The 14,100-nt window shown below is 38.4% G+C and overlaps 1 protein-coding gene across 1 annotated transcript; it reads right to left on the bottom strand.

Annotated features, from left to right (window-relative positions):
* Positions 1 to 4,745: 4,745 nt before the first annotated feature.
* Positions 4,746 to 13,760, bottom strand: CLEC1B (C-type lectin domain family 1 member B). Its single transcript, XM_043440828.1, has 6 exons — positions 13,546 to 13,760; positions 12,623 to 12,721; positions 11,445 to 11,558; positions 11,129 to 11,280; positions 7,508 to 7,614; positions 4,746 to 4,958 (listed from the first exon to the last, which is right to left on the bottom strand). The coding sequence occupies exons 1-6, from the start codon at positions 13,607 to 13,609 to the stop codon at positions 4,814 to 4,816; spliced, it is 681 nt and encodes a 226-aa protein (XP_043296763.1). The 5' UTR covers positions 13,610 to 13,760; the 3' UTR covers positions 4,746 to 4,813.
* Positions 13,761 to 14,100: the final 340 nt, after the last annotated feature.

Raw genomic sequence — 14,100 nt, 5'->3', positions numbered from 1 at the left:
TGGAGTAAATTCTCCCCTGTGACAATTTTAGCTCCAGTAATCCTGCTTAATGGGCTTCCCAGGTGACTCAGTGGTAAAAATCCACTTGCCAATGCAGGAGACACAGGAGATGCGGGTTTGACCCCTCATCCAGGAAGATCCCCTGCAGAAGGAAGTGGCAACCCATCCCGTATTCTTACCTGAAAAACCCAATGGACAGAGGAGCCTGGTTACTATAGTCCACGGGATCACAAAGAGTCAGACACGACTTAGTGATCGAACAACAACAAATCCTAGTTAATGGGTAGTTTTCTTCTGAATGTAGCCCTGCTCCTTCCATCTTGTGAGTGATGAAACTGTCCTACTTCTAGCCATTGGATAGAAAAGGAGAAGCTGGAAAATGTACAACCACTTCTTAAAAGTCACGACCTTGAAGTACTGGGTATCACATTCACATCCACTAATAATGTCCGTGTTTGGTTCTAAAGGTTGGGCCGGATCAACATAATTTTTGCCTGGCTGGCAAGATTTCTGTAGTAACTTCACTGTAGAAGGGAAGCATGAATTATTTAATGGATGGAGGGTTGTTTCTGCCACATCCTGTGACTACAGTATTGGTATTGAGAAACTTGATACTTTCATCATCATTCATATATTGGCCATTTGTCCTCGTGGCCAAAAGTCATGTCTTAGCAATTTACAGTCTGCAAATCCCAACTATCTGCAAAATTCTTTTGTTTCAGTGTCTCACTGGATCAATCATTGATCTGTGTAACAGAAGAAACTAAAGGACACACTCCAGGGGTAATCTAAGGGCAGTTAAACAAGGACACTTTTATAAAGTTTTGGGAAGGATTAAGGGACTCATTAGAAAAGACACTGATCCTGGTAAAGATTGAGGGCAAGAGGAGAAGAGGGCAACAGAGGATGAGATGGTTGGATGGCATCACTGACTCAATGGACATGAGTTTGAGCAAACTCAGGGAGATAGTGAAGGACAGGGAAGCCTGGAGTGCTGCAGTTCATGGATCGCAAAGAGTCAGACACGATTTAATGACTGAACAACCATAGCAACAAGGGAACCAAAAACGGGGGTGAAATATACATTGGTGAGTTATTATCATCCTTGGGACCAAAAGATTAAGGAAAGGGTGTTTGTTGGAACTTTGTGACCTATCTGATATGGTCACGGCCTAAGATATAGAATGTGCAGCCTTTGCCAAACCACAGCATGATAGGAGAAAGCCAGTGGAATAAACACCAGGATCTCCCCTTTCACCCCATGAACATTGCTGCTGCTAAGTCACTTCGGTCGAGTCTGACTCTGTGCAACCCCACAGAGGGCAATCCACCAGTCTTCCCCTGTTCCTGGCATTCTCCAGGCAAGAACACTGGAGTGGGTTGCCATTTCCTTCTCCAATGATTGAAAGTGAAAAGTGAAAGTGAAGTCGCTCAGTCGTGTCCGACGCTTAGTGACCCCATGGACTGCAGCCCACCAGGCTTCCCCCGTCCATGGGATTCTCCAGGCAATAACACTGGAGTGGGGATGAACATTGCTAGTACCTCCCAAAAGCTGAATTAACTGTAAATCAGAGGCCAAGTTTGCCCAGATATTACTGTATATTTGAGCTCTGCCTCCCAAGGTGTATGATGGGACCAAGAGCATCTCCAGAAGCAAAAGGAGAATATTCAGCAAATTCTCCAAATATTTCATATGATTTTTATGTGACCTGAGATTCTGACATAGAAAAGAATGTGACTTAACTCCCTTCCATCTTTTCAACGGGGCAGTTTCTATCTTGAGGTGACAAAGAGGAAGAAACAATAAACATAAAAAAATATGCATTAAGAGTCATGTCAGGAATGAAGAAATGAAACTTCAGTGACAGACATTAATTTCCAGGGGCTCTCAAATTTTATCTTCACTAAAGATCAGATCTAGTTTGTTCCCAGTATGGTATATTCTCTGATAAATCTCTTTGGGAAAAACACTGGGCTCTCTTAACCAAAGATTAATATGCTACTTGTATTACTTTTAATGTTTTTAATCATACTGTCTTATTTATTGTTCCAAGTACTGTTTTGAAGGTCTTTTACATGCATTACTTTGATTTTCACAGCAGCTCTGTGAAATAGTTACTATTACTAGTATGTTGCAACTAAACTGCAAATAGAGGCATGGGCAAGTCAAAATATTTACCCAAATTCATTCATGTATTAAGTGGAAGAGTTAGTATATAAACTAGGTAAGCTGATTACAGAAACTGTGCTACTAAAATCCAAGCTATTCTGACTTCATGTAAAGATACTTTTGGTATGAGTATCAGATACAAAGAATCTTTGTAGGTATGGTTTAATTGGTTTACATTTTTTAATTATAATTTTTCCATCCACTAAAATATTATTTTTTACAATTCAGTCATATATAGTGATATAAAATCTGTGCTTTTCCATTGGGGAGAGATAAAACACTAAGTTGCAGAGACGTGGCTGATCTTTGGAACTAATAATTTGGTTTTCTCAATTATTAGTTCCAATTTGTACTCTCTAAATGGACAAGTGAAAATAGGAAAATAATGACGTTATGCTCCAAAGCCAAATCTCAAGATATTTGAAGTAGCAGCAGAATCCTTAGTATTTCTCTTTTTCCTCAGTGTCCCTCCCCCTGCCAAATCTGCTTGTTTATTGATTGTTTAAAGCAAAACAGCCAAGTGTCTTTGGATGTTGGTGGCCAGAGCTATAAAACTTACACATATTTGTTGAGTATTAATTATATGCTTGGTACTCTGCTCAATGCTTTACACACTATGTTAAATGATCCTCACAATTACTTTCTAAGTAGGGTAATAATATTAAACTCATTTCATAGATGAATAAACTGAGTTTTAAAGAGACTAACCAATTTATCAAAAGGCAGATAGGGAATAAGTTGTAAAGTAGTGTTTCTCAAGATGTATTAAAGGATATTTGTATCAGAATCAAGTTGGAGCACTTATTAAAAACATAGGACTCTGGGTTATCACAGAGCACCAAGCTGAGTTCTCTGTTCCATATAACAGATGAGTGAAACTGGATGGGAGGGAGGCTCAAGAGGGAGGGAATACATACAGCTAATTCACTTCATTGTGCAGCAGAAACGAATACCTCATTGTAAAGCAATTGTTCTCCAATAAAACCAAACAAGAAACGGGACTCTTTCTTCTCAGCCTTCCCACTGAGTACCATAACTATTTGCGTTTGAACTCCTGCATGTTTTAACAAGCACCTCAGCTGAGATTTTGAGAATCATGCTCATAAATTTTAATACCACAAATTTAAGAGGAAAGAGTACCTTTAGAGAAACTGTGAAAAGAAATGAAAATTTTGCCTGCTACCCTGTTAAAGGGTGCCTCTCTCTCCACATATCTATAAATATTGCATGAGTTACTCAGCAAAAACCAAACATAGGACTGTCAGGAAAAGAACTAGATAAAGCATTTGTGCTTGCTGTTCAACTAGCCTGGGAAACTTGCATTTACTCATTTTCAAGTCCCATTTGTTTTCTTGCAAACTTTTTCTTCTCTTGGACAGAACGTTATTGCTATTGAGTCTGACCAGAGGTAGACTTTGAATAGAAATTATATATTTGTATAGTGTTTTACTGATTGCTGTGCTTTCTAAGGAACTGTTTCAAACAATGAGAAGCAAATATTTTTGTTTTTTATGAGCCAGGAGTTGTGCTTGAAGGCATAGAATAAAAATTAGGAACCACATTGTGCTTGCTTTCATGGCATTTCTGATATAATTAATGCTCTGAGGTTTTATTTTAGGTTGTAGGACTGTGAGGTATATGATGGGTGTTACCGTATTTTTAAACATGAGAAAATGAGTTAAGAGGCTACATGACTGGCCCATGGCTGTACTTGGGTGATCATGCCATCTAAATTATTCTCATTCATCCATGTCTCTAGAGACTATCATACAGATCAAAGTAAGTCAGAAAGAGAAAAACAAATATTGTATATTAATGCATATATGTAGAATCTAGAAAAAAAGTATTGATGATCTTATTCGCAAGCAGAAATAGAGACACAGATGTAGAGAACAAACATATGGACACTAATTGGGGAAACGGGGGGTGGGGTGAATTGGAAGATTGGAAGTGATGTATTTGCACTATTGACACTCTGTATAAATGAGATAACTAACGAGAACCTGCTCTGTAGCTCGGGGAGCTCTGCTCAGTGCTCTGTGGCGACCTAAATGGGAAGGAAATCCAAAAAAGAGGGAATATAAGTCTATGTAGAGCTGACTCACTTTGCTGTACAGTGGAAGCTAACACAACATTGTAAAGCAACTATCCTCCAATAAAAATTAATATAAAAATAAATAATTCTACTGATTTCAAGTTTAGTATACTTTCTCTCACCTTATATTGTCCTTCAAACTTAGATATTTCGCCCAGCTTGTCATTGAAGCCCTAACTTTTCTTATGTCAATGTAAAATGTATGTATTTATGTCTGAAGATGCAGTGAATCATAGTATTAATATCTTGTGATAATTTGGAATGGAAAACAAGGAGAATGAAAATTAATGGGAACAGAACAATTGGGAAACAAATAATGGGTTCACATGCTGGCTTCTGGATGTTTAAAGAAGGCACTAACCTGTTCCTCAGTATAAAGGGCTATATAAAGAAGGAATTAAGTGTTGTTGGTAGGATAGATAATGCAAAGATGACTCCAAGCAGAAAAAAGGGAAAAATAGGCAATTCTGTGGCTAGTGGTTCCTTCGCCCAGATCTTTTATTGTACAATGAAGCACTTATCCGTGACATTCTGCCCCTGTCTTTGCATTAAAGTAGTTGTTCCACCTTTACTATGCCTGCTTTCCTTTCACACATTAAGTAATGTCTATTCTCACAGAAGGTAGGGTGAATTTTTCCATTATGAAAATAAGCACAGTTCATATTTTCTGTTCCAGTTCCAGAAAGCTGCAACCTGTGAATGGAAAAGGTAGAATGAGCTCCTTTAATAGCTAAATAAACAATCAGCAATCAAACTCTGGGTCTGGGCTTCTCTCATGACTCAGATGATAAGGAATCTACTTGCAATGCAGGAGACCCAGGTTCAATCTCTGGGTTGGGAAGATGTCTTGGAGAAGGAAATGGCAATCCATTCCAGTATTCTTGCCTGGAGAATTCCATGGACAGAGGAGCCTGGTGGACTACAGTCCATGGGGTCGCAAAGAGTCAGACACAACTGAGTGACTAACACTCAATCAAACTCTGTGTGAAGTAGTCTGTTGCACAAAGAGAAGATAAGAAGTATGAGGGAAAAAAATAAAAAGCAACATTCAGATATTTGAGGAACTTCCAGCCTGCTTCAGAGTATAAAGTATGTACATGTGAATAGACAATAGCAATTTAGTATACCTTAAGATTAAGTAGAAGTGAACAATAGGTACAATAAGAGTCCAGAGGAAAAGATGGATGGGGATCTGAGATGATGAGAAAGACTTTACTTTTTCACCTTTTCATGGAAGATCATGCTTTAGTTCTGTTTTGAAAGAAGGGCAGGATTTAGATAGAGAGGAGCCCTGTCGGACCATACCTACACAGGGTGGAAGTGAGCTCAAAGAAAAGTAAGTTGATTAGTTATTTTTGAAATGAGGATTTATCTTACAGGGTAAAGATATAAGACTGTATCATAATTGTTTGTTCACTTGTCTATATTTTTTGCTACACTGCTATAACAAGAGGACAAAGGATGGATATTAATTCATTTGCCAATATCTACAGGAGACCTAGGTGGCTCAGTGGTAAAGAATGCCCCCTGCCAATGCAGAGGACTCAGGAGACTCAGGTTCAATCTCTAGGTCAGGAAGATCCCTGGCAGGAGGAAATGGCAACTCACTCCAGTATTCTTGCCTGGAGAATCCCAAGGACAGAAGAGCCTGGTGGGCTACAGTCCATAAGGTCGCAAAGAGTCGGACACGACTGAGTTAGTACAAGCAAAAGCATAAGCATGGGATACCTACTACATGCCAAAGTTGTTCATGTGCTGCTAATAGAGTCATAAACAAAACACAAGGTCTTTTCTACTGGGGAATTGACATTGTAGTGAGGGAATGTTGGTAAGAAGCCAACAAATAAATAGAAAATTTCAGAGAATGGTAAAAGTAATAATGGAGCAGTGTGATGTGATAGACTTGAGTGGACATGGTGGAGGGAGGCTAGTTTAGTTTGGGTAATTAAAAATGTTCTCATTGAGAAAATGATGTTTAAATAGACTTGAGTGACAAGAGGGAGCCTGCCATAGAAGAGGTCATTCTAGAAGGAAACAGCATGTGCAAAACCCTAAGACCACAAAACATGTTTAATTTATTGAAAGAACAAAGGGGTCACCAGTGTGCCTGCACTATTGTGAAAAGTCAGCAAGCAATAAATGTAAAGTCCAGATCTATGAAGAAGCTTGCTTGTACTCCTAGTACTCTTGAGTCCTGTCCATAATAAAAATTTAATAAGTATCTGTTGAATAAATTAATTAAAAATTAAGTAATGATCAAATTATGCAAGTTTTGGTTGTCAGTTTACATTTTAAATGTAGAGACATTGCACAGTGTGAACAAAAGGTGGCTAGAGATTAGAAAATCATATTAAGTAACTCAGTGTAATTGATCCTTTTGCCTGGATTGTCTGTAGAAAGTTAGAGCCTTTTGACATGAACTTTAGAATCCTCTTGTAATTGATAATGTGCCTGATTCTTGGAGACCTCTGAGGTAGAAAGTGAAAGTCATTCAGTCATGTCTGACTTTTTGCGACCCCCATGGACTGTATAGTCCGTGGAATTCTCTGGGCCAGAGTGGGTAGCCTTTCCCTTCTTCAGGGGATCTTCCCAACCCAGGGATTGAACTCAGGTCTCCCACATTGCAGGTGGATTCTTTACCAGCTGAGCCACAAGGGAAGCTAAGAGTACTGGAGTGGGTAGCCTATCCCTTCTCCAGAGGATCTTCCTGACCCGGGAATCGAACCAGGGTCTCCTGCATTGCAGGTAGATTCTTTACCAACTGAGCTATCAGGGAAGCTCCCTAAGGTAGAAGACAAGGGAAAATGATACTGAAAAGTCAAAACAAAAAAAAAAGACTCAAAGTAAGATGTTCCAACCATAAATCATAAGGATGAAAATTTTGTTCTCAAAATATGTGAAGAGAATCAGATCAAGCTAAAAACAAAACAAAACCAAGCACACATGTCAAATGTTCAGTGGTAAAGTTAAGGGTAGAAACGAGTGGGAAAAAGTATCAGGAATAGAGGTGGATGCAACTTAGATGATGAGCAGAGAATGGGAGAGTCGGAACGTAGAATGGAAATTGCAGGCGCTCTCTTGTTAGGATTAGGGAGTAAGTAACTCAGTCACCACTTTTGTAACACATAGTACAACATAGAGTCACTTCCCAACTTTTAAGTAATTTGTACTCAAGAGCAGAGAAGACCTCAGGAATAAAAATTCCTAGTTGTGCTTTGTATTCTGAGTGTCCAATGACTTACTCAGTTTTGGAAAGAACTGAGCCATCTTCCCACCTCCAGACGTCACTGGATTTCTGGCGGGACAATCCAATCCAACGAATTAATCCAGTCCTGCTATTGAGATATTGCTATTGCAAACACAAATAATTATAATGGTCAGAGTGTTTCTACAGTTCTTATAATGGCATAAAGGAAAAACTTTATGATAAGACTCTGGACAAAACAATGGATTATATGTCTATATTAATGCCAATTGATTATATTTTATATTTAGAATTATACCAAGTTTACTTGTTTTAGCATAAAAATACTTGTAGGATACAGGGAAAAACTGTAAACAAGATAGATAATATTCTAATAACCCTATATACTTATCTTCAATCAATTGAAGGTTAAAATCCCAAATAAAGTACCATATATGAGAAGGAAAATGAAAAATACACTGTTGATAAAATTTTATATTCCCTAGAATTAAGCTCTGCTTGCTTTGGTTTCATTGCTTAGCTTGTATACAAAATCTTCATATAGAAATATCAATTTTTTTTAGTTGACTGGATAAAAGAGATGTCTTTCTCAAAGGGATTTACAAATGACATACATCTATTATTTTTCTACTTTGAAATTACCTCTATTTACTATGCTATATGGGATTCCCTGGTGGCACAGTAATAAACAATCTACCAGCAATGCAGGAGACAGGAGTTTGATCCCTGGGTTGGGAAACAGCAACCCATTCTAGTATTCTTGCCTGGGAAATCCCATAGACAGGAGCCTGGCAGACTACAGTCCATGGGGTCTCAAAGAGTCGGACATGACTTAGTGACTAAACACAGCAATACTTATTCATTTTGTTCATTGCCTATTGCTCCAACTGGAATAAAGTTCCATGAAGCTAAGAATTTTTGTAGGTTTTGTTAACACACAGGTTCAAGTCCTGGAATTTGTTGAATTAATGGATGGATTTATTGAATTAATGGATGGATCAATCAATCAATCTATCTATGGGTAACAAATTAGAAGAAAGTCAAATGTTCACATACTCGCATACTCAGAAAAAAATAGATGAGAACATGTTCTTGGCAGATAAAAATGGCTTGAGCATCTTGGCAGGAACATGAAACACAAGATAGCATTCCATGAGAGAGATTTCATGAGAGTCACTTAATTCTTAAATGTGAGCTACCTGTCATGTTTCTGTCAACTTTTTTTTCTTTAAAATACATCCACATTATATACCTCACTATAGAATTGACAGATAGATTCTACCTGAAATTCTGCCCAAAATTCAACTATTTTTTATTCCTCCAAAATTACATTACTTCTTTTAATTGTGCATCTTCAACATGATATTGGTCTATGGTAATAAGACTTGAGAAGACATGTTTAGTCTCTAATTAACCTCCTTGTAATAGAATTGAGATTTTAAGGCACTCTCTTATTTTCTCTGATTTGAAAGAATTTGAAAGAATTAATTTATCTGACTATCTTCTCTAAGAGTCTGAGCCTACAAGAAGAGCAAATATGTGGTACAGCAAGTTAGAATAACAGGACATACAAATGAGCATGAATGTCACTGGGTTAATTCCCTCTTTTCTGGTCTGTTACTGGTTATTTCAGCTCTCAGTAAGGTACAAGTCAACTTTGCTGATTACTTATAGCAGTTCTGTAGAAAATGACTTGCCTAAATATTTGAATTCTATTGAATCTCTGTCTGCATAGAACCCAAATCCTTATCTATTTCAATTTACACTTGATTTCATTTTAAAATGCAAAAATGTGAATAATTACTATATTCAAATTGTGGGACAAATACAACAAACTTCTGCCTTTTAAAAAATATGTGCTTTCATGTATATGTATGGCTGAGTCCCTTCACTATTCACCTAAAACTACACAACATTGTTTATCGGCTATACCTTAATACAAAATAAAAACTTAAAAAATATGCATATATATACACATATGTAAGAGTCTCTTCATTGAGGTGAAAGAGGAGAGTGAGAAAGCTGGCTTAAAACTCATCATTCAAAAAATGAAAATCATGGCATCCAGTCTCATCACTTCATGGTATATAGATGGGGAAATGATGGAAATCGTGAAAGACTTTATTTTCTTGGGCTCTAAAATCACTGCGGATGGTGACCACAGCCATGAAATGAAAAGACATTTGCTCCTTGGAAGAAAAGCTATGACAAACCTAGACAGCTTGTTAGAAAACAGACATTACTTTGCTGACAAAGGTCCATCTAGTCAAAGCTATGGTTTTTCCAGCAGCCGTGTATGGCTGTGAGACTTGGACCATAAAGAAAACTGAGCACCAAAGAACTGACGCTTTTGAACTGTGGTGTTGGGAGAAGACTCTTGAGTCCCTTCTGCAATAATATCAAACTAGTCGATCCTAAAGGAAATCAACCCTGCATATTCATTGGAAGGACTGATGCTGAAGCTGAAACTCCAATACTTTGGCCACCTGATGCCAGGAGCTGACTCACTGGAAAAGACCCTGATGCTGGGGAAGATTGAAGGCAGGAAGAGAAGGGGTAACAGATGGGATGTCATCACTGACTCAATGAACATGAGCTTGAGCAAGTTCTAGGAGATGGTGAAGGATAGGGAAGCTTGGGGTGCTGCAGTCCATGGGGTTGCAAAGAGTCAGACCGACCAAGCGATTGAACAACAGTGTTTTGACAAACTGTTATTGGGTAGAAGGGAAACTCCAAGTCTTGGCTCCTGGCTTGCTCCCAAGATTTACAAAAAGAAAAGCTATATTCAATAAAAAAAGGGAGAGTGCAGTAGTGGATGTGAATGTGTTTTGCTTGGAAAGAGCTTTTGTTAGAAGCTGTCAAAGAAGGAAATGTAGAAGAGGAGAAATATTTTAAAATATTTTCAACTGTGTTAATTCCAATTTCCAAATTCCTCCCACCACCTCCTTTTCCCCGCTTGGTATGCATACATTTGTTCTCTACATCTGTGTCTCTATTTCTGCTTTTCAGATAAGATCAGCTATACCGTTTTTCTAGATTCCACATAGCACAGGGAACTCTACTCAATGCACTGTAGAGACCTGAATGGAAAAGAAATCCAAAAGGGAGGGAATACATGTATCCATAGAGCTGATTCATTTTGCTGTGCAGTAGAAATTAACACACTGTTGTAAAGCAAAGCAACTGTACTCCAATAAAAAATAATTTAAACTATTAATTTAAATTAATAAGACTATGTCTGGGAGAGTCTGTGAAAAGACCAAGTTTGTACCATGGTTCATTCAAAGAGTCAACAACTTAGCAAAAACTGAAGAGGCATGTTATGTTGGGATAACACTGCTATTTATATTTCACAATCATATTGAGTTTCTTTATACTTCCAGATTCTTTTTTGAATTCATAAATAGAGTTAAGGAAACTAAGAAATTACCTTAACTTTTGTTGCAGAGATAATACCAGAACTCAAAGTTTTGTTAGTTCTATTTCAGTACTTTCTACTCTCAAATGTTGTAGTTTTTACCGAGGTTGATAAACTTCTCCAATGAGAAAAAACTGGATGACATAGACACGTGAAAAAAAGAAAAGTGCTGAAGATTTGTCTCCTTTGAGATTTGTCTCCTTATGACTCCCAAGATATTTGACACAGAAATATCCTTACCAGGATGCTCTTGCTGGTGATCTTCACAAGAGTAGCATTTACGTCAATACAGTACTTCTTACTCTCTTCCCACGTCAGGTTGTGCTTGAAGAATCCATAGCAACTGTCTCCATAGTATCGCCAGTTTGTGTCACATGGGTTGCACTTATGACCTTGAGGAGAAATCAAGCATAGGATCCCTTTCATTCTGAATTAAGTTTACATTTTCCTCATCTTCATTGTTTCCTGCATATCTCAAGATTCTTTACAGATAGCATCAAAAAAAAAAATTTCTCCAGAGTTAGGGGAGATGAAGAGGTTACCAAACCATACTTACTTTCCTTTTGTCCTGATAGTTGTATTAAATCTTGACAGACCTTCTTTACTAACAGTTTCAGAGTTCCTGAGAGATTTTCATTCTCGGCTTGTAGGTAGTTTTGCTGCATGACAGCTAGATGTAAACATTAGATAATCATTTGTAATTAGGATCAAAAGGGCGATGCAAAAGATGTCCTCTCTATGAACTTTAAATTCAGTAGAGTTGTCAATCTATGAAGTATTTACTGGATACATATGAGTAGTGTGTGTATGTGCTCAGTCACTCAGTTGTGTCCAACTCTTTGCAACCTAATGGACTGTAGGCCATTAGGAATTCCTCGTCCACAGAATTTTCCAGGCAAGAATACTGGAGTGGGTTGCCATTTCCTTCTCCAGGAGACATATGAGTAGATGAGTGCTGAAAAGTGATCAGGGTAAAATGGGTATAAAGAACACATTACGTACTGTGCAGAATGGCAGCCGAAAGTTCTCCAAAAATTAAAAAATAAGAGAACTATCAATACTTGAAGGAGATAATCACGCGTAAGAACATGCCATGATCAAACCATATGCCCCAAGGGGCTGCTTTGACCTTTCCTTGAACATAAACTTCTAAGCGCATTTCACAGAGGGGAATGACCTCTATTATTATGCTTCCATATAATACCCGAATATTCATTCTTGTTGTGCTCAAAGTACAGTGACATTGGAATCAATCACAGGTGGTGAATGAAACATTCTAAAATATCTTATGGAAAAATAAACAGTATATGAACAATTATACATTATACAGATTTGTTATTGTTTATTAGCTCAGTTATGTCCGACTCTTTTGAGATACCATGGACTGCAGCCCACCGGGCTCCTCTGTCCATGGAATTTCCCAGGCAAGGATACTGGAGCAGGTTATTTTCTTCTCCAGGGAATCTTCCTGACCCAAGGATTGAATCTGAGTCTTCCACATTGTAGGCAGACTCTTTACCATCTGAGCCATTGGAGAAGCCCAATTAATTCAATCTAAAATTTAATTTTAATCAGAAAGTAAAGGCCAGAATTCTCCCTTACTGAGAGCATCCTGGCCCCTAAGCATAGGATGATTGGTGTGGTGACAAATATGCAAATAGTGACAATTAGGCTTGGTGACATACACCAGGACACTTAGGTATGTCACCTCATTAGGAAAAAATCAATACTTACACATAAGCCCCAAAGCCACCAGCCCAACGACCATCCCCACGCATAAGACCAGCAGAGTCAAAGCCATCACACGCCACAAAGGGGAGGAAGCAGGTTCCACTGTGGGCATACAATAAAGACATCAAAGGTCAGGCAGCATGGCATAGCTATGGGACAGCATCACCCCATCCTTGCCCTGCCAGGATTCTCCAAGTGATATAAACTGCTTCCTTGGTCCATCTTGCCTTCGCTCCCATGGTGATCACCAACAGTAAACACAACCCACTCCATTCCCACTCCCACTGGACTTCTCTCTGAGTCAGAATATAACTAGCTGCTAAGGTTTTTGTGTGTCTGTATTTGTCTTTGTTTTATGCCCAACTGTATAAACAATTGTGGTGATAATCAGCAACTATAGAATCACACTCATTTGCTGACATCTTAGAAAATGGAATTTCCAAACATTCCCTTCTCTTACCCCTAGATTTATATTCCCTCCACATTTAACTCTGTAAACCTTAGTATAATGTGCCCTGCTTGTATCTTTTGTTGTTTATGTGAAGTGTGAAGTGTTAGTCACTCAGTTGTGTCCAACTTTAAGGATTGTAGCCCACCAGGCTCCTCTGTCCATGGAATTCTCCAGGCAAGAATACTGGAGTGGGTTGCCAGGCCCTTCTCCAGGGGTTCTCCCAACCTAGAGACTAAACCCGGATCTCCCACATTAAAGGCTGACTTGACTGACTGAGTCAAGGGAAGAACTACATTGTTTATATTCTAAGTAAATATATGAGTTTATGCAGATACCACCTAAATGCTGTTGGGAAGAAAGGCCATTCAGGAAAAGAAAACAAAACTATACATGCTATCACTAGCAGAAAAATGGAAACTGGGGTAGAACCATTTCAATAGTTCATTTGCAAATTGCTGGCTCTGGGCATTCTTACCTGAAGTCAGAGCTGGTTTTTGAGCTTTAATATTTAAGGTGACATATCCATCTTCATCCTGCATGGCTTTCCTTGGGCTGCAAGTGAGTTCGGAGTTCAACGGCTTCACAAAATGTGTCCACTCTGATGATCTCAACGTCTACCCGCCTGTGATTCTCCTCTGTCTGCTACGTTGGAGCCACATGGGTTGGGGCACATGGTTTTTTGTTTTTTGTTTCTTTCCAGGAAGCCCTTTGATAGCTGCTCAGAGATACATGGACCTTGAACACAAAAACACAAAAATAATAACTTGTGGTAAAGGAGCAGATATGGCATTTGTTTCCTGTTTCCTTAGCTTCCATTCTGAATATTCCATCATGTATGTCCTTTCAAAGAACAAAAGTTCATGCTTCATCTTAACCTCAGCAGAGTGCAAATCACGTTGTTTAAGCAGACTGACTTCTGATGAAAACTCATGGATAAAACATCATCAGATAAAGAGTTTATCTCTCTGTGATAAATGAGCCTGATATAATTTGATCTAAGATGAGCTACATTCGATGTTCCATGGTCTTG

Source organism: Cervus canadensis, chromosome 21 (assembly GCF_019320065.1).
Source record: "Cervus canadensis isolate Bull #8, Minnesota chromosome 21, ASM1932006v1, whole genome shotgun sequence".
Lineage (NCBI taxonomy): Eukaryota > Metazoa > Chordata > Mammalia > Artiodactyla > Cervidae > Cervus > Cervus canadensis.
The sequence above is the reverse complement of the archived record's forward strand: the minus strand, read 5'-3'. Positions and strand labels throughout refer to the sequence as shown.

Excerpts from the sequence above, each read along its gene's own strand:
- CLEC1B (XM_043440828.1), bottom strand. The coding sequence starts at position 13,609 with ATGCAGGATGAAGATGGATATGTCACCTTAAATATTAAAGCTCAAAAA. Across the intron at positions 12,722-13,545 it reads AAAACCAGCTCTGACTTCAG|TGGAACCTGCTTCCTCCCCT; the intron begins GTAAGAATGCCC and ends GTATGCCCACAG. Across the intron at positions 11,559-12,622 it reads GGTGGCTTTGGGGCTTATGT|CTGTCATGCAGCAAAACTAC; the intron begins GTAAGTATTGAT and ends GTTTACATCTAG.